Source organism: Eucyclogobius newberryi, unplaced genomic scaffold, assembly GCF_026437365.1.
Source record: "Eucyclogobius newberryi isolate DKJ021-1_F unplaced genomic scaffold, fEucNew1.0.hap1 SCAF_22, whole genome shotgun sequence".
Taxonomy (NCBI): Eukaryota; Metazoa; Chordata; class Actinopteri; order Gobiiformes; family Gobiidae; genus Eucyclogobius; species Eucyclogobius newberryi.
Window position 1 is genome coordinate 14,315,421 of NW_027315857.1, and position 19,252 is coordinate 14,334,672.

Here is a 19,252-nt window from a genome sequence, read left to right on the forward strand (position 1 = left end):
TGCTTCATCACTTGTCCTAATGCACATTTGTAATAAACTGCATTCAAATAAACTCCCACTGAACCAGAAACCAGCAAACGACGCATTTATAACGTAGCTGGAATAAAGGTGTCACAATATAATTTAACTGCACCGTCGCGCGCACCGTCGCCGTTTGAAACCGTAAACTCGCACTGGGCATGTCGTCTATTTATCAAGCTCTCGTTTAAATGTTAACATGAATCAACTTGGCAGAGGTGCGCGGTGAGGTGGGAGCATTTGGGTTGAGTTGCTATAAGAAGACGCGCCTCCCATCACTCACGAGCCTCGCGCTGTCCTCCAGGCTCCTCTCGCCCCGCAGCCGCGCGCGCCTGTGCCCCTCTCGGCCGCCCCTCGCTGTCCCGGGACACTTGCTGCGCTCCTCCAGTCCAAGGCGGACCACAGGGGGCTGAAGACGGACCAAGGGAAGTCACTGGGATGCACATGGTGAGCGAGTTTACTTGAAGGGAGGTCGTAAAGGACTTTATTGTGGTCGCTTCGGTTTTATCTCCGCGAGCGCTTGGTAATTACGCACAGTTTACGCACGTTGTGGATGAGAATAATGAGGTTTGGCCACACACAACATCGGGAGGTAGTTATAGTTTTATCTCTGACAAATAAGGGTTTTATCTTGGTTTTTTACGAGGACAATCGCTGGCAAAGTGTGAAAGACGCACAGGAAATCAACCTTTTATAATCAGTGACGTTTGAGGATTTATTATGAACGTTGCTGTGTTTGATGGAATAACAATGTTTTACCATTTTTTTAATTTACAGCTTTTTAATAATCAGCAAACGCGTAGATTCTGTCTTTTTTGGAGTTGCAGAGTGTGCTTTCAGTTTGCAGACATCTGTTTTACTTTGTAAGAATTAACTCTCCGAATGAAACGGAACTTTAAATAGCAAAAGCAAAATGATAAACATGTTTCTAAATTTCTGATAAAATCAACAATTGCATTGGCTGCGTTTTACAGACAAAACATCTGCACGTGCAAGTAAATTGATATTAATATTTGAAGATGCAGATCAGACTGAGACACGTCTGTAAATATTATTGTTTCCCTGCGCCACATGAAGGTAATCGAGTGCAGCCAATTTGTGCAAGTGCAATTATCTTAGCGGAATTAAGCCAATTAGAAGTCACTATAAGTGCTTGCCAAAGTAATCGGACAAAGTATGACAAGCATTTAGCTCAAATGAACTGTGTCAACTGGATGATTATTCCCAATGCACCGTGCGTGAGACCGCGAGCTGTTGCACCGCAGAGCTGCAGCAACTCAGTCTCTTTCCTCTGATTGTAACGGTTTAAGTTTTAATACAGCATCGAAAATAAACCGTTTTCAGCTGTTTTATTTATTTAGTGAAATTGAATGAAATTATTCTGGAATTTATTACATTGTAGATTATTTTTGTTGAGCAAGAAAAGGCGCATACAGAGGCTTTGGGTCTGTAAAAAACAAAATAATGAACTTAAAATTGCCCTCATATATATTTGTATGCAGGCTTTTTTCATATTATCTTTAAGTTGACAGAATGCAATTAAAAGTAATCAGTTAATCAGTGACTAACCACGTGGCCAAGGCAAAATGAAAAATGAAAAAAAAACCTTTAAAAAATGATGCATTTATTAGAATAGAAAAATAATCAATAATAACTAACCATGATGACTTTTTAAGCTGTAGTGAATTTATTGTAGATCTTGATCCAACGTGATTTGATTCAATAAAGTAAAAAAAAAAAAATCTATACATCATTTCCGTGAAAATATATCTATTTTCACAGTAAATTATCCCTGTTTGAGTTTGTATTTTGCTTTCATCCTTTCACCTGTTCCTCATTACTAACCTGCTGGAGCCTATGAACCTGTGAGGAGATTTAATTGACGTGCAATTACAAGCAGAGGTTTTAAATTGATCTCCATCATGCCAGAGGTTGTCTTTGGCGTGCCTGAAACACCGACTCATCATGATTTCATTTCCATCTGTTTTTCAATATCAGCATGTGAGACCGGAGCCTCTTTGCGAAGGCCCCTGCCAACTTGTATAAGAGGCGACGAAGGGGGAAAATTGACAGGAAATTTTAAATGTAGCGGGGGTAACGTGTGCTTTTCAAATCAGTTATTAGGAAAGTTGTAGGTCAGAGCGCGGGGACAGGATGTGGATTGGCAGTTTGTTGGAGGTGCAAACTTGAAGGACAGGAGCCTTCAGTTACAAGCAGCAGTAATCCATTTTGTGCAGTCGGTCGCCTCACTAAAATTAGATTATTACACCTAAAACAGAACTCCAGGAATCTGTTCCGTGTGGAATAACACATGGGTCGGTGCCAGGAGGAATCCGCTTTGGGAATATAGAGCCTCGTAGCGGCGCTCTTCTCGCTCAGGGTGTTGTATTGCTGACTGGCCCGGGACAATTGCAAATTAACAAAGGTGTCAGTGTGGTAACATGTAATAACAGGTGTTCAGCTCCAAATGCCCAGACAAGCTTATATAATTGATCATATTTATTTAAAGGCTCTATTGTGTGAGACGTAATCTTCCTGGCAACTCTTGCAATAATAAGGCATCTTCTGACAGTTTCATTTGGACTTTTTTTCTTTCTTTTTTGTTTATTAGAGCAAAACTGCCACATTCTGTCTGTTTATTGTTTCTTTACTCATAGGCATTGGGAAGCTTGCAAACCTGACTAACTCCACAAGTACTCAGATAAGCCAATTTAAATGAAAAGTAAACAATATTGAGAAATAGATATTATATATTTATAATTTTACGTGATTAAGTGATTGCTTTACATTTTGAGAAAATCAAGCCGTTTAAATGATTTCTTTAATCCACTGTTATGTTAAACTTTGTAGCTCCACCAAAGTTATGCTTGTGGTGATGTGCAGCTAAATTACAATAAAACACAACTCCAAATGTCACTACATTGTTGCCCAAAGACACAGTGGAAGAAACAGAAACACAGAGGCTGTAGTACCAGAACAGAACGGCCCTTGAGAACTTAAATTTAAACCATCTTCGATCTCGAACATGTCGGTGGAGTCTTGGCCCGAGCGGCTGCCCATGACGAAGAATGTTAAACGTGAGAGACAGGCCAGACCCCGCTCATCTGCTCTCCAGAAGTGCCCCGGCTCTAGTCTAAAGTGTGAACACGCCAGTCCCAGTTAACAGGTAGTGAGGGCCCAGCGCGCCCAGCAGAAGGGCTCCTGAGGTACACACCGCCATGATCCGGCTGTGCTTCTCATTCTCTGAGACATAGTTTGTACAATAAAGAGTTGATGATGTAGGATTCTGTGGCGAAATTAAAAAAAACACATGGAGGTAAACCAAAAACAAGCTCATAAAAGTACTGGCTGAAGTTCACATCTACAGCATTTATAATCCCATAAACTCATAAGTCCCCCAAACAACTTCCCATTAAGATGCTCATGCTTTTATTGTTACGCACTGAACCACAAAATACAGATTTTCCCCTCCTCATAACATTAGAGCGCTCCCGGCTTTGAGAAATGGCAACGTAAAAACATTATAGAGGTCGAATAAAACAGAATCTGCCAAAATATCGCAGCAATATTTTAGTTTTTTTTATTATTATTTATAATATATAATATTTTTGATTTGAATAATGTGGCATGGATAGAATAATCGAGCAATTATGTGTATACACAATTTTAGCGATATATATATATATATATATATATATATATATATATAATATTTTTGATTTGAATAATGTGGCATGAATAAAATAATCGAGCAATTATGTGTATACACAATTTTAGTGACTTTGACGCTGGTGCACAAGAATCGTTATCCAATTCAATCAGTTTTAACATCTACAGATTCATTTATTTGCATTTGTACTTGGGCACTGTAGCATTTTGAGCTAAAAGTTGTGTATTTGCAGCAGAGGTCGACTCCTGTTACTTCTAATTTTTAGTTTTTATTTCTCTTGTAGTTAATACACACATTTTGAAAGCTCCGACATCGTTCTATGGAGCGTCTTTAGCGCGTCAGCTCTTCCAGGATTGTGCGCGCTCCTCAGCTGCCTTCTGCCTCAATCCCACCTCGCTGTAAACATGGCCCCAGGTTGTCAGAGCATTTCCCAGCCCGGTGCCAGCCACACATAGCTGCTCGAACAGATCACCCGCTGGAGATACGCTTGATCTCATCATGCCACGATTCAGCTGCTAAGCCTTTTGAAAGACAGATATTAACAACTTAGCGTTATCGAATGAAAGTCTAATGTGAAAGACGTACGATTTAAACTGGCAGGGATTTATTAGAGCGACGGCAGATGAAAGAGGAGTATCATTTATCAACGTTTAAAGACTGGAGGGCAAAGAAAAGTAATGTTGAGGCGTGTGAGCTACAGCCCTATGAAGAAATCATCAGAACATTTCTTTGCAGTGAAAAGCATTGAACAACGCAAATGCATAATGTACACATGACTATGCAGTTAATGGAATTCTGTAAAAAAGTATAATACATTTTATTTATTACTTTTATACTATTCAGTGACATTAGTGTACTTTGTGTGATTGTTCTAATATAAATTGTGCAATTGTTTGTTTTTGAACTACTTTAATAATGCATCAGTGTTACTCTGTGTTGTTTTAGAGGACAACGCTCAGTCCCTTGGTTGTGGGGCAGTTTAGGACCCTCAGGGCCGGTCTTAGATAAGATCCCTTTATGAGAGCGGTTGTAATAGGCCACTGTTTAATTAGTCCTGTAATGTGACAAAGACTGGAGTGAGAGCATGTCGTGAGAATGTTAAACAAGCAGCAGTGATCCCGAGGCCTCAGCCCCGCCCGCCCACCACATCTGATCCTATCTGATCCACAGCAAATTCTCCTGTATCCTCTCGGCTGCCGTCCACTCCACAAATCTGACCCTGAGCACAGAACCCTTTTCGACTGCCCTTCCTCAGCCCCATTCGTTCCACGGTGAGACACGGACACCTTATGAAAACCAGAGACCTAATTCATCATGCCATTGACTTATAGGGTTTGGATTCCCATGAGGCGCGTCGCAACATGTCAGGAATGACCAACCAACACTTTCCGGACGCTGGGAATGTGCAGTGGCTCTTGGGTCACTGTCAGAACAATGTCGTCTTGTTGCGTGCAGGTTTTTTAGCTCCGCTCTTTGTCCCGTTCTAGCATTGTTTGGTCTACACTTTGAGCCCAGAAACAGGCCGAGTCCAGGCAGGCAGCGTCCCAGAGCTGTGTGGTCCCACTGTTATAGCATCTAATATACATACTCTGTGGACATTCCTGTTTAATATATATTGTCTAATAATGCTTTAGTTAAAGATTGTTTTAAGATTTTTTTTTATCTGTGGACTTTTGGACAGGACAGTGCAGCGTGAAATAAGGATGAGACCAATGGACAAAACTCTTGACAAAAGGCCTCTTGACCTTGAAGCTTTGCCTTCTCAAGTGCTTCTTTAAGTGAAATGTTATGATTCAAGTCTATAGATTTTGAATCCAAAATGATTTCATGTTCTAAGCTTAAAACGCTGAACATGTTTGTCATTTGAGCATGAATGTTTTTTCTCAGGGCCTCCTCAGAGCTGTGTGGTCCCACTTTGAGCGCCGCACATTTGGGTCACTGTTATAGCATCTAATATACATACTTTGTCAACATTCCTGTTTAATATATTTTCTAATCTTTGTGTACTTTAGTTAAGAAAGCATTTACTTTTTTCAAATTTTTTAAGGATTTTTTTACCCTTTAGGCTTTTGGACAGGACACTGCAGCGTGAAATAAGATAAAATAAGATAAGATAAGATATTTGTCCCACAATGGGGAAATTCCAGCGTTACAACACAGAGTAGGTATAGAAGTATAATAATAAAAAACAGATAACTTTTAAAAAACACTCTTGTAGAAAAACAACAACAAAGGAATAGACCGGGTAAAGCTTTTTAATAATGGATAAAACTCTTGTAATATTAACTTTGATTTTGATTCTAGGCCTCTTGACCTTGAAGCTTTGCCCTCTCAAGCGCTTCTTTAAGTGAAATGTCATGATTTAAGTCTATACATTTTAAATCCAATATGATTGTATGTTCCACGTTTGTCATTGGAGTGCATGAATGTTTTTCCTCCGCCTCCTCAGAGCTGTGTGGTCCCAGTGCGCCGCAGCCTCAGATTTCGGCCGTGGGCTAATTGAGCGAGATGACGAGGGCTCTAAGGATCCTGGCCCTGTCCTCTCCTATGGGTTCGGTTATTGCTCGCCTGCTGACTTTGCTGTCAGTGTCAAACGCTTGTTAGGGCATCATCAATCTCTGCACAGTTAAGAATATTCCCAGGACAGAATGAAGGGGGCAGGTGATGGATAGGCAGACAGATAGAGGAGCAGCGAAAGTTGTGTTTCAAATACATGACCCTCCGCCCGGTCGTTTACAGAAAAACACTGTCTGCTTGAAAAGAAAACAAACACGACTGGATCAAGTTAAGGGTGCAGCCGGGAACTGCGAGTTATTTAAGAGAAAGGAGGAAAAACACAGATGACAGAATAGCTTGTTGGGAATGTGCTTCTGGGCTTGGCGAGCGCAGCACACATGATAAATCACTTGTGAGACAGAGAAAGAAAGATGCATTGTTCCGTTTGTCCACATGCCAGAATTAACACTCGGCTATCAAATCCTGAGAGAAGAATAAATTAGTGTCGTCAGCAGTCGTGTGAGACAGGAAAGGATTTGTTCGAGCTGTCGATGTACATGTCCGTGTTCGTCTGCGCCGCGGAAGTATTTAAGCTACAGGCGCGGGAGGAGCGCACATTTCACGTCTATAAATCAGGCACTATATCCTCAGAACTAATCTTCAAATTTGTCTCTTTCTCCATATTTTCTCATAGCCAAACCCCAGTATTTTGGTTGCGGTCCGTCTGTAGAAGCAGTTTATGGAGGAAAACCATAAACTTGATGAATGTGGTCACGGCGCAAGGCTCAGCTGTCGGCCATGTTTTTTGTCCGTTCAGAAAAGCCTCTAAGTTTGCTCTCTTCGTCACACGCTTGAGGCTTTAGAAAGACCACAAGTCCCAGATACCGGGGTTACTGTTGAAATGCTGCGCACTCCAGTGAGTTTTCAATAAAAGAACAGGTGCTTTGACTGAATTAGAATGATATAAATCAATTCTAATTTCTCTATTTTTGTCGCAGGCTCGATGACATGATGTTCCCGCCCTCCTCCCTGCCCCCCTGCACCTCTCTGCTCCCCGTTCTCCTACATCTCCTCTTCCTCCAGCTTTCCTCGCTCGTTTCCTCCGCCCTTCCTCACGTCCCGTTGAGCTGGACCTCTCCTCATAACCCCTGCTACCACACCGATGGCCACGCTCGCCACTGCCTGTCCGAGTTCATCAACGCGGCGTATGGGGTTTCGGTGGACGCGGCGCGCTCGGGACAGGAGTTCGACAATAACATCACCTCCTTGACAGACCTTCATAACCCTCATAACCTGACCTGCTGGCTGGCACCGGAGGGCTCAGACTCCAGAGAGTGGGTCCTGACGCTTCCTCTGGGGCGGCGCTTTGAGATCACATACATCAGTTTACAGTTCTGCCAACAAGGAGAGCCGTCCGATCCCATCTCCATCTCCATTCTCAAATCGATGGACTTTGGGCGCACATGGAGGCCCATGCAGCACTACTCCAGTGACTGCCTCAGGGACTTCAGCCTGCCCTCTCGGGCTGTAGCTCTGACTAGGCACCAGGAGACAGAGCCCCTGTGCTCGGACCCTCGGCCTTTACAGCGACAACGGGGCGGGATAGTGCTGGCCTTCTCCACTTTGGACGGGCGGCCCTCCTCCCCTGATTTCGATTACAGCCCCACTCTTCAAGACTGGGTCACAGCCACAGACATAAGGATAGTCTTTCACAAAGTAACCAGAGAGGAAAAGGCGAGCACTTTCGAAAAAAGCAAAGGCCCGCCCCCTCCGCGGTGGCACGATGCCGATGACAACAGGAGGACCGGAGTGTTGAGGTGGAGACCTGGGTTCAGTCAGATGAACACAGAAAACACTCTGGTGTTTTTTGACACAGACACAAAGAGCTCAGAGATTCAGCCCAAAAACAAAGTAGACAAACATGGAAGGAAGGGCCAGGACAAAGAGGGGCACAACGTGACCAGTAAAGAAAACAGAGACACTTTTGATCTGCCTTCGCACACATCACCCAAGAGAGGAGGAAAAGGTAAAGGACGAGGCCGCAAGAAGGACAGCGGTCTTTGCCCCAGCAAGGACTGTGATTGGACAGTGGAGGGGCGGGGTAGGGGCAACAAGGGACGTGAGCTGAGAAAGAGACGCAACAATAACATCACCAGGCCCAGCGTCAGACACCTTCAGATGGTTCCACTCTCCCCTGAGGCCGTCTGGACCCTGGCCCTGTCCGACCTGCAGGTGGGAGGCAGGTGTAAGTGCAACGGCCACGCCTCCAGGTGTCGCCGCGACGACAGCGGGCGGGCCGTGTGCGTGTGCGAGCACCACACAGCGGGACCCGACTGTGATGTGTGCGAGGACTTCTACTACGACAGACCATGGCACCGCGCCACGCCCACCAACCCCAACGCCTGTGCGGGTGAGTCCTGCCATGTACTGTCAAGTTCTAGATAGATAAACATACAATCATTTCTTTATGTTTATTATATGCAAGATTCAATCCACACCTTATTTTTACAATCATTGTTCTTCATTTATATATAGACACATGTAAGTGAAACTTTATAGCCTCAATATTTGTGTAATAATATCACTAATACTGCTTCAAATACTACGTTAACTATTGTTTTTTTCTGTTTTAATAACATAATCCTGACTTATTCTGCCCCTTCTCTACAAATACTGTTCTAATATGTTGAACTAGCTAGTTACACTAAAGGCACTAAACCTGATTTTTTTGTCTTAAATCCTGAAAAAAAAAAAACTTGTTCATTTTAAACAGTTCTCAGCTATCCAAACATATTCTTTACATATTACTAGCGTCCTAATTAACAACAGCATGCTAACAGTGTTACTTTGTCTCATTTTGACTTGAAGAGCTGCTTTTACAATACAGCTGTACTAGACAAATGCAAATTTTACTTTGTTATGAAAGGATAAAACAGATACAGCTGCTTTAAATGGCCTGTAGGTCTAGTTGAAGAACATATTTCAGAGAGAACTGTGAGTCCCACCCTCATAGTCCCTTTTGAACCTGGACAGATAGTAGTTCCCACATGGTTCTCATCTCTACAAACTTCTGATTGGATTAAATTGTCTCGTCTGATTTGCCTCTCCAACAAAATGCCTCTTAAAACGTACTCTAAATCAACTCGTACACGACACATAAAAGTCTTCGTGACCCTTGTTCCACTTCCAGCGTGCGAGTGCAACGGTCACTCCAACAAGTGCCGCTTCAGCATGGAGGTGTTCCAGCAGTCGGGGCGAAAGAGCGGAGGTGTCTGTCAGAAGTGTCGACACCACACGGCCGGGCGCCACTGCCAGTACTGCCAGAACGGATACACCCGGGACCACAGCAAAGCCCCCAACCACCGCAGGGTCTGTCAGCGTAAGTCTAATGCTTGAGCCGGTCTGTAGTTGGTCTTTTATCAAACATCAAGGTCCTCAAAGTCTATTTCTATATGATAAATGAAAGAGAGTCTGTTGTTTGAAGCGTTACATGTGTTTTCAATTCAACTTAGCCCATTTTAACTTGTAACTGCTACTGATTGGCACTTCTGTTGTTTTGGTATTTCCAGTTAAGCGGGAATTCATGTCATTTAAATGGATGATTAGAGAAAAGTCTTGCCTCAGTGGATGGCTTTAAAATGGCCTTGTAATCTCTATTGTTTGCTTTTAGAGATCAATAGCAGTGTGCAACATCATACAATCAGAAAAAGGGGCACAATTGATAGTGGAGTGAGGTGAATGACATAATAATGATCATTTAAACAAGATTTGTGTTGTAATTTCAAAGACGATTCTGATACTCATGGAAAGGCTTGGTACTCATGATCATTTAAACACTTTTTTGTTGTTGCCATTTTTAACACAAAATAATAAGATCTTCTCTAACATTACCATGTGATCTTACATTCGTTCTGATTTTGAGACCATTTAAAAACTATTCAGGAAAGGTCCAATTCTGTCGTGTGTAGTTATGTGGATTTTTTCTGTATTTCTAGTTTTTAATAGTATAGAATTCATTAATTAGGATTTTTTTGACAACCTTAAAAGATAAAGTGTCTTACATAGCATTATTCATCACTCCTCAGCTCACACTTGATAATAAATAAGTGATAAGCGATAAGTGACCTCTCCAGTCACAGCTCAAAGAAACATGGCGGGAAATAAATGGCAAGTTTATTTGTAGAGCACAATTCGTAACAGGAAGAAAAAAAAATATTTCAGTCATGTGCACAGCTAAATAAAACTGTTTTTAGCCTAAATTGAACATTGCTTGAGTAGAATCTGTCTCACATCTTCAGGACTGTTCCAGGTTTTAGCTGCATAAAACTGAAACACAGATTCCCCATGTTTAGTCCTGACTCTGGCACCAGCAGGAGGCCGGTCCCTGAGGTCCTCAGAGTCCGAGATGGTTCATATGGCACTAACATGTCCGAGATGTACTTTGGTGCTACGCCATGGAGAGAGCAGCAGAGCTGCTTTAAAGTCTCTTCTCTGAGCCACAGGAGCCAGTGCAGAGACCTGAGAACAGGACTAATGTGATCATACTTCCTGGTTCTAGTCAGGACCCGAGCAACAGCGTTCTGGATGTACTGCAGTTGTTTTACAGCTCGTTTGGAGAGACCAGTGAGCAGGCCGTTACAGTAGTCTAATCTACTGGAGACAAACGCATTGAAAAGAAGTCTCTCCAAGTCTGGTTTAGACACTATATTTTAGATTTTAGATGTTATTTAGATGGTAAAAAGCTGCTGATGTTATAGATTTGAGGTGGCTGTTAAAGTTCAAGTCTGAGTCCCCCAGATTTCTAGCTTGGTTTGTAGGTTTTAGAGCGAGACTCTGGAGGTGACCGCTAACACTTTCTCTTTGTTTCTGTGGCCAAAAACAATTATTTCAGTCTTGTCTGAGTTCAGCTGGAGAAAGTTGTTTTGCATCCACAAACTGATCTGTTGGATGCAGTGACAGAGTGAATCCACTGGTCCATAGTCACCTGCCGACAGTGAAACATAGATCTGAGTGTCGTCTGCATAACTGTGATAGGACACATTATCGCTGAGAATTAACTGACCTAACGGCAGCATGTAGAGGTTGAACAGAAGGGGTCCCAGGATTGACCCTTGGGGCACACCACAGGTCAGGGGCATGTGATCTGAGACACAGCTACCAATTTCATCAACATGTCTTCCAGATAGAACTTTAACCAATTTAGGGTGGAGTCAGAGATGCCCACCCAGCAGTGACATCCAAATGGACTCAAGCAGCAGGCGGACCCTCCGTGAGAAGAGTTACATAGTGCACCTTTAAATATTGCCCAGTGTAAAGGACGTATCTTGACTCCAGAGGTACAATTGTGAGAAGTGGCTGAATGTCACTGTACCCTGAAACTGTCAGGATGTTTAGAGCCGCTGTCACTTGGAGCAGACAGCTATTTATGCGTGGAATACAGTATGTACACAGAGAGTACACATCCCCCGCTGGGCCGACACCTGTAGCCCGTCATTACCACAGTTTGGCATCTGCCATGACCCTTGACCTTTGTCCTAAGTGACTGTGACACTGAGGCATGCTGGGAGTCTGGGAGCTACACCGAGGGCCCAATATATCCTGACTTAATGGGCCTCCTCTGACACATGTGCATGGACCACTAAGTAAAGCGGAACACCACCAATACAAGTTTGATATATTTTATACTTTATAGTTGAATCCAAACCATATTGCCCCAGGCTTTTATTCAGAGTTATGGTCTGCAGAGCGGTCCTTTAAGAGCCAGTAGATCTTGTGAGCTGTCGGCTTGTTTGGACTGGAGCTGAAGATTTGTTTAAAGTTTGCTGGAGTGTGAACAGAGCTGCTGAAGAGGGCCTTCCTCTCAATCTGTCTTGTTCCATTGGGCCTGGCACCATGAAAGTTGTGATAAACCAAAAGTTTCTCAGTACAAACACTGGAGACAGGGATAAAAAGTATGTATAGTATATAATATCAACTCATTATCAAAAGGGACAATAGTTTATCATAGAAACAGAAACTATAGTTCCTTTTAACGTTGTTGTTCAATTGCAGATGGAAATGAGCTTTCATAGCTATAATCTGGAAAAAGCAACTTTGCCCTCGGGCATTATGTAACTGTATATTGTCCTGTTCAATAAATAAATGATTATGGTCTTTTTTTAAAAACTAATTTACCTATAAGATATTATCTATTATGTTGCAAGTAAGTATCATCAAGTTATTCTAAAGAGCAGTCTGCATACTCTCTGGGCTCCGGCCTGGTTGGCCAGAACAGAGACAGAAGTACAATGTGCAGGCCGGTCTTTCCTCTTGTGTGGTGGGGCATTGCCTTTTAGAACTTTTTTGTTTGGAGAATTTTCAAAAATAACTCACCTAAGGTCGTGTTTACCCTCTTAATGAAGGCTAAATGCCTTCTGTATCCTGTGTCATTCAAGGTCTGCTCAAGGACATTTTCCCTGCACAAACTGGCTGTTGTGAGGCACAGCACCTGTGCCCGGCTCATATTCTGGAAACTAATAGTTTGATTGTTTTTAATCCAATTTGTTCAGTTCAGTTGAGGTAATACAAAAACTTACACCTTTGAAGGAAAACATTTTAATCTTAACCACATTTGCACAGGCCGACACAGCTGTAACAAATAAACTTCCACAGCCATAAAACAGTTTTACACTGAATACTCCAAACACAGGGCTGAATGAAACTGGTTTGCTTTGTTTTTAGTTCTCTGCATGGGAAAAGAAGGAAAAGGTGACCTGTCTTGTCTCCCTCAGCGTGTCAGTGTCATCCTGTGGGCGCCGTGGGCCGCTGGTGCAACCAGACTTCAGGACAGTGTCTTTGTCGAGAGGGCGTGGCCGGGCTGAGGTGTAACCGATGTGCTCCGGGATACAAACAGGGCAAGTCCCCCCTACGGCCCTGCATCAGTGAGTAAACACACACGTTTTGCTCATTACTCATCAAGATAATGGTTGGGTTGTAAAGATTTTTTTGAATTCAAAGTTTAGATTATAGTCCAGACCCAGTAATATTTAAATTTAATTTTTTTTTATGTTGCGTTGTAGGAGGAGGGCAGAATATAGTTTTGAGGGCGGCAGTAGTTTAGTGGCAGAGGTCGGTGGTTCGAATCCCTCTGGCAGAGAGGTCAGATCCACTGACCGTCAGGCTGGTGGTGCTGCCTCAGGTGAAAACTGCTGTTGTGTCATTGGGCAAGACACTTAACCCATCTCGCCTCCAGTGTCTGCGCACACAGTGTCTGCTGTGTGAATGAGCGAGTGATTCCTTGATTTAAAGCGCTTTAAGGGTCTTGAAGTTAGAAAAGCCCTATATTCGAGTGACCATTTGTTTAAATTTGTATAGGATTCTCATATTGTCATTGACCCAACTTGTTCTGTCATCTGTTGCTTGCTTGTATTTTAGTTTAGAATGATTATCGTAGTCATTGTGTTAATAGGTCCAGAAATGACCTGCCAGTCACATCAAAGAATAGTCTTGTTTATTTTATTCTTGTTCTAATTGAGCATCAGTCCACCCCAGAGTTGTGCCAATGTGACCTCTGGATTCTTCGTCAGTGTTTAAAAGGACTCATTACAAATCTTGTGCATTAGCCTTCATCAAATAGCAATTTCGTATTCAATTGGCTGTGGCCGCCCCAATCACGTGACCCCAGGAGCCAGTGCACACCTGTTGTCCAGCTCAAACACCCTCCACTGGCCCAGGACTAGACCCATAACTCTTCCAGTGAAAGGAGCGAGTGAAAGAAAACCTTGTTTGTTTTTACTGCCAGACCATCTCAGGCTATGTATAGCACCTCTGCCCCAACACAGACCCTGGACATCGCACCTCTAATCAAACCCACCAAAAGGCATCAAGCAGATCAGCTAATCTAGTCAGCAGAGCGTACAAGTGACCTAAATTAATAATATATAAATAAGAATTGGTCATTTCATCCTTGCATACGGGACATATGCGTGTTTATTGATTTCCTTTAAAGTCAAATGGACACAATTCAACCCCTGAAGTAAAAGTCTTATTACCTGAGGAACAAGCCCAGTAATGCTTTGGTGGAGATGGTTTGTTTTTAGTCCTTGAAGTAAAATTATGTTTTACATGTATAATATGTTACTTTAAAGGGAAGCCGTGGTTCTTCCCAAATAAATTGTGGATGTTCAATAAAACCCTCTCCTGTGCAGCTTCCTGTGCTTTGAAGCGGGTGCAGTCAGCTGGGTGCGAGTGTAGGGTGTCAGTGCCCAGTTTGTCAGTGTGGACAGGACCAGGGACAGCCCTGAGCTGGTTATATATGACACACTGTCACACACACTTTTACAAGACGCCTGGATAATGTACGTTTAAACGGCCTTGTTAATTTTCCACTCTCAAAATGAAACTTTACTAGCTTCTGTGTAATGTTGTATATAAAACCATCCAAGATGTAATGCCTGGCCTTATTAAAGAAAAGTAAAGTTTGTGGCTGTGGGAGTTTCAGGGCCATAAAAGGGCCACACACAGGTTGAAGTTTTGACGATGTTCAACAGAGACATGCCTCTCACTCTATAAAGCTCTGAGGCATAGCACGAATAACAGGAAGAACAACCTGCTGCTGTCACCTGTCCCACTGTCTGTTTGTGTCTGCAGGGATCCTAGAGGTCGTCCCGACACCCATGTACCAGTCCCAGTACAGCATAGGTGAGATACTTCATCACATTCATCTTGAGCCTCAAACTGACATATCATTTCACACAAAGAAAATACTTTACGTATCATTTTAAAATCTCATTCTGATGCGACTTGAGCCTGTTATCTTATCTTGTCTGCGTTACAACTCTGACATCATAACAAACATGATTTCTTGCATGAGCAGAACTGTAGCAGTGGCTAACCACTCCCTCCTAGTGGCAGTGTTAGGAATGTCACACCTGCTGCACTCGGGGTCATCTGTTAGTCACAGGATACAGTGATGACAAATACAAGCGGCCATATTGTAATTAGGGGCAAAGACATGTGCTGATATGCCCACTATGAAACCACTGGCTCTCATTTACTGCATTCTCTCTCTCTAATCGTGTGTTGCAGCTGAGGAGTGTGTGTCCTACTGCCAGCCCTCACAGCACAAAGTCAGGATGAATTTGGAGACCTATTGTCTCAAGGACTATGGTGGGTGTCAGATATTTATAAACCTCTTTTTAAAGCCTTTGCTTGTCCTTGTCCTGATGTATGTACCCCAGAGGACTAGTTTTTATGTTTAAAGCTGCCTTTGTTGTTGCAGTGCTGAAGGTGCACGTGAAGGGGATGGAGCGTTCAGGGCCCTGGTGGCAGTTCTCCATCTCCGTACAGACAGTTTTCCGTGCGGGGTCGATCTCCCGAGTGCGCAGGGGCTCCCAGTCCCTGTGGGTCCCAGACCGTGACCTGAGCTGCGGCTGCCCTGCGCTCCATGTGGGCCGGACGTTCCTCTTGATCGGGGCAGAGGAGGGCGAGAGGGGCTGGGGGCCCGAGGAGAGCCGGCTGGTGGCAGACCGCTCCACACTGGCGCTTCAATGGAGAGAGCACTGGAACCCCAAACTCAGGGGCTTCAGGGGCCAGGACAAGAGGGGGCGTTGTCCACCTAAATCGCCCAGCGGCCAGCACCACACGGGGCACTCGAAGGCAGAGTACATCCCCCCTCACCTGCTCACAGACTCACAGACTGAGAGAGTGACCCTGCAGAGCTCCACAGAGATGCCCCCCTCCTACACTCTGGTCTGCTCCACACAAGCGCCTTCATAGCACTCAAGATCCTGGCTCTTCAGCTCCAACAGACTCACTGGAGCAGCACAATCAAGCAGCTCACACGACCTGAATGTGATGAAACACGCCTTCATTTCAAAGGTGCAATTACACGTTTTGCAGCCGTGCAAAATCAACCCAATGAGATTTGTTGTAATATTATGTCCTCAGAAAAACATATAATTTAAATAGCAGAAATATATGACTTTACAATAAATTATTTTCAGTCAGTTGTAATTGTTGAGGAGTCCAAAAAATATTTTCCCATTTTGATCTTCCACCTAATGACACCTAATGGACACTATCTCCACAGACAGTAATAGAGCCTGGTTATCTAAGCGTGTGGGAATCCTCCGATACTGATCTAAAAAGCTCCGGTCCAGGCTCTGCACGACTATTTCCATTTGGCCGTAGTGGCGTCACTGCCCAGGGGAAATAGGGCAGCGTTAAAACAGATGGACACGCTCCTATTTGTGCAGCCGCCATGTTGTTTGGGTAGCTGCGCCGTCGCTGATTGGCTCGGAGGAAACCTGAGAGTGAAAATAAAGAGAGGGAAATAGAGCTGCTGACTGATGGGGCTCTCTGTGGGACTGGACATCGTTTGCTCAGGATCTGGGTTTCTGTCTACACAAGGGCCAGACGACATTTACAGAGACTTTATATTTGTTTATAATGGATTTGTGATCTATTTATTTTTTAATAAAACATGGCATTTAAATATTTTTGTTACACAGGTGAAGTATGTATAAACTCATTTCAAAAGTTATATTACTGCATCATAAAGAAATGATTTAGTTGGTTTAAAGTGCCTATGACATGATTGTTTTTATCATTTGAAATTAATTATAGTTGATTGAATTTGGTAATTGTACTTCCTGGTTGGACATGAGTAGCCAGAGATAATTTTACTTCTGTTACCTAGCAACCATACTGAAAACAAGTGCCAAAATCCATATGAAGTACACAATGGTTATGATTTGACAGATAATGATAACTGACACCTTTATTTTGTTAAATTATTCCTTTTTTTTAACTCAGCTCTACTTTTATTCTTTAACTTTTCTACACAAACTGCCACTTGACTGATGTAAAACTGTGATAAACATTTACCACAGGTTCTGTCCAAGCACACAAAGTAATAATTAGGAAAACATGAGAGCCTATCATATGCACTTTTAAATTATTACAGGCTTTTGTTTGAATATAATATCAGAGAATAACATGTAGTTTAATTTATTTTAATTATTTGGTGTTGACATCACCATTATATAGTAACCCTATAATATTATAACAAATATATTATAATAACAATAGTATTTCCACATGTTTGTTGCACTTGTATACTATAATATATATCATTAGATCATCAACCCCTTTACATCTGCTCCAACCGACCCTGAGCACTGCAGTGTGAGAGAGGAGGGGCAGAGGATCAGGGGGCAGACAGGGGCAGAGGAGCAGGGGGAAGACAGGGGCAGAGGAGCAGGGGGCAGAGGAGCAGAGGAGGAAGGGGAAGGGCAGCGGGACAGAGGGGCAGAGAGGGGGGCGAAGGAGCAGTTCGTATGTGAGGCGCAGGCTCCGTCATGGCCCAGGCACCTGCCGTCACAGGAAGCACCTGTCAGCAACCGTCTCCTCTGCACCGCTTCTGTCGACATGCAGGTCTGATCCTCAAACACACTCACAGACAGCTTAAGTCCGCCCCAGTCTGGGAGGGGCTTTGTCAGCAGATGTAGTGCCGTTAACCCCCCCCAAAAAACACTCTTGAGTCACACACTGTGGTTTCATGAACACGGAGGGACTGAACTGTAGCGTTTGAAAGTGTTTGGCATTATGTTTACAACCTGCTTTTACGAGAGGGGAGTTCACAGTCAGAGTTCAACAAGAATTTAGTGCAAGCCTAATATTTTAAGCAAAAAGTTGAATTTGAACCTTCAAAATGTACATCTTATACAACTATTTTTATATTATACTATTATACTATACTATATACTATTTAAGGCGAGACAGGTGATTGTAGGTGCAGGTGAATAAGAAAACATCTTGAGAGATTTCTTTAGATATATCAATTTGAAACTCCTTCTGAAGTTTAGTGATAAGAATAAATGTATTTCAAGACTTTTTCATTTATTAACAAGATATTTTATGTATAAAAAATGTCAAAATTACACATACTGTATTTGGGACATTTCATCAAAAAATAGAGACAAAGTTTACATTTCTTGCTTCATTTTGTGGACATATGAGATACAGTACAGCAAATAATTGAGATCTTGTTTAGTATTTCAATAAACTAGATCTTACTGAAAATTGTTGTTCAAAAAAAAAAAAAATTGCTTTATTTTTTGGAGTTAAAACTTCAAATTAGGATCAGATATTAACAAACTGTCTGAATCATGCTAACTAGAAGATTGTAAAGTTTGGCATGTGTAGGTAATCTTTATGTCGCGTTGAGCAAATTGCCAGAAATAATAGTGTGTGTCCCATATAAATAAGAATACAACATCTTTTATCTCTTTTATGTTGAGAGAGGAAACTGACCAAAACACATCAAATAAAGAAACACATAGTTTTGCCTTGTCTAACTTGAGTATTCAAGTCCAAGTTCATCCTCTGTGTTTCGCTGCACACTTGGAGAGCTTCTGTTAACCTGAGAGCTCCAGGGTCAATCCCTGTGATCCGGGGCCCGCATGCCTTCCATACAGACACGCCGCCGACACCGCAACCCGACTCCCGCACAGATTATGGCTAATCAAGCGTGGCCCCGCTCCGAGCGGCAACACCACCACACACGACACACGGACAGAGGCCAAAGTCACTTTTACTTTTTAGATTGGACCGGGCGATGCTGAAAACACGAGTTGTGCTGGGGGTTTGGGGGGGTTTAGAACACACAACACACACAGAAAAGAAAACTCTATAAATGTGTTTAATTCTGCTACTTTAAACCAGTAAAACCTACAGTCGTTAGTGTTATGTAAATCCATTTTTGGAAGTGTGAACTATTTGGGGGTGTCGGGTCATCGGATCAATAAGGGGTCAACACTGCAGACTTCTATTTACATAACAGACAGTATTTCTGATTATTGCTATTCTGCAAAGCTAATTTTGATAAGTTGGCATGCAGCTAGACTAACTTATGGAGTACTAATCTTCTTTTTGCACACACTGTTCATACATTAACTGTAAATTTAGAGAACAATAACCCCACGAAGGCTATTTCCCCCTTAGCAACAGGTGCCACCAGTCTTCTCGTCCAGTTCATTCCCAGGCCATGCGTGTCTGCAATGGAAATACCTTTTTTTTCTTCTTTGT

At 42.8% G+C, this 19,252-nt stretch overlaps 1 protein-coding gene across 1 annotated transcript; it reads left to right on the plus strand.

The window, feature by feature from the left end:
• Positions 1-321: 321 nt before the first annotated feature.
• On the plus strand, positions 322-16,658 carry ntn5 (netrin 5). The gene is made up of 7 exons (XM_072458979.1): positions 322-465; positions 7,183-8,594; positions 9,375-9,563; positions 12,955-13,104; positions 14,813-14,863; positions 15,251-15,331; positions 15,444-16,658. Exons 2-7 carry the CDS (start codon positions 7,193-7,195, stop codon positions 15,938-15,940), a joined length of 2,370 nt encoding a protein of 789 aa, XP_072315080.1. The 5' UTR covers positions 322-465; positions 7,183-7,192; the 3' UTR covers positions 15,941-16,658.
• Positions 16,659-19,252: the final 2,594 nt, after the last annotated feature.

What these genes read in the sequence shown, in the direction of transcription:
- ntn5 (XM_072458979.1), top strand. Translation starts at nt 7,193, where the DNA reads ATGATGTTCCCGCCCTCCTCCCTGCCCCCCTGCACCTCTCTGCTCCCC. An exon ending in CAACCCCAACGCCTGTGCGG is followed by an intron (nt 8,595 to 9,374) that starts GTGAGTCCTGCC and finishes TTCCACTTCCAG; the next exon opens with CGTGCGAGTGCAACGGTCAC. An exon ending in CTATTGTCTCAAGGACTATG is followed by an intron (nt 15,332 to 15,443) that starts GTGGGTGTCAGA and finishes TTGTTGTTGCAG; the next exon opens with TGCTGAAGGTGCACGTGAAG.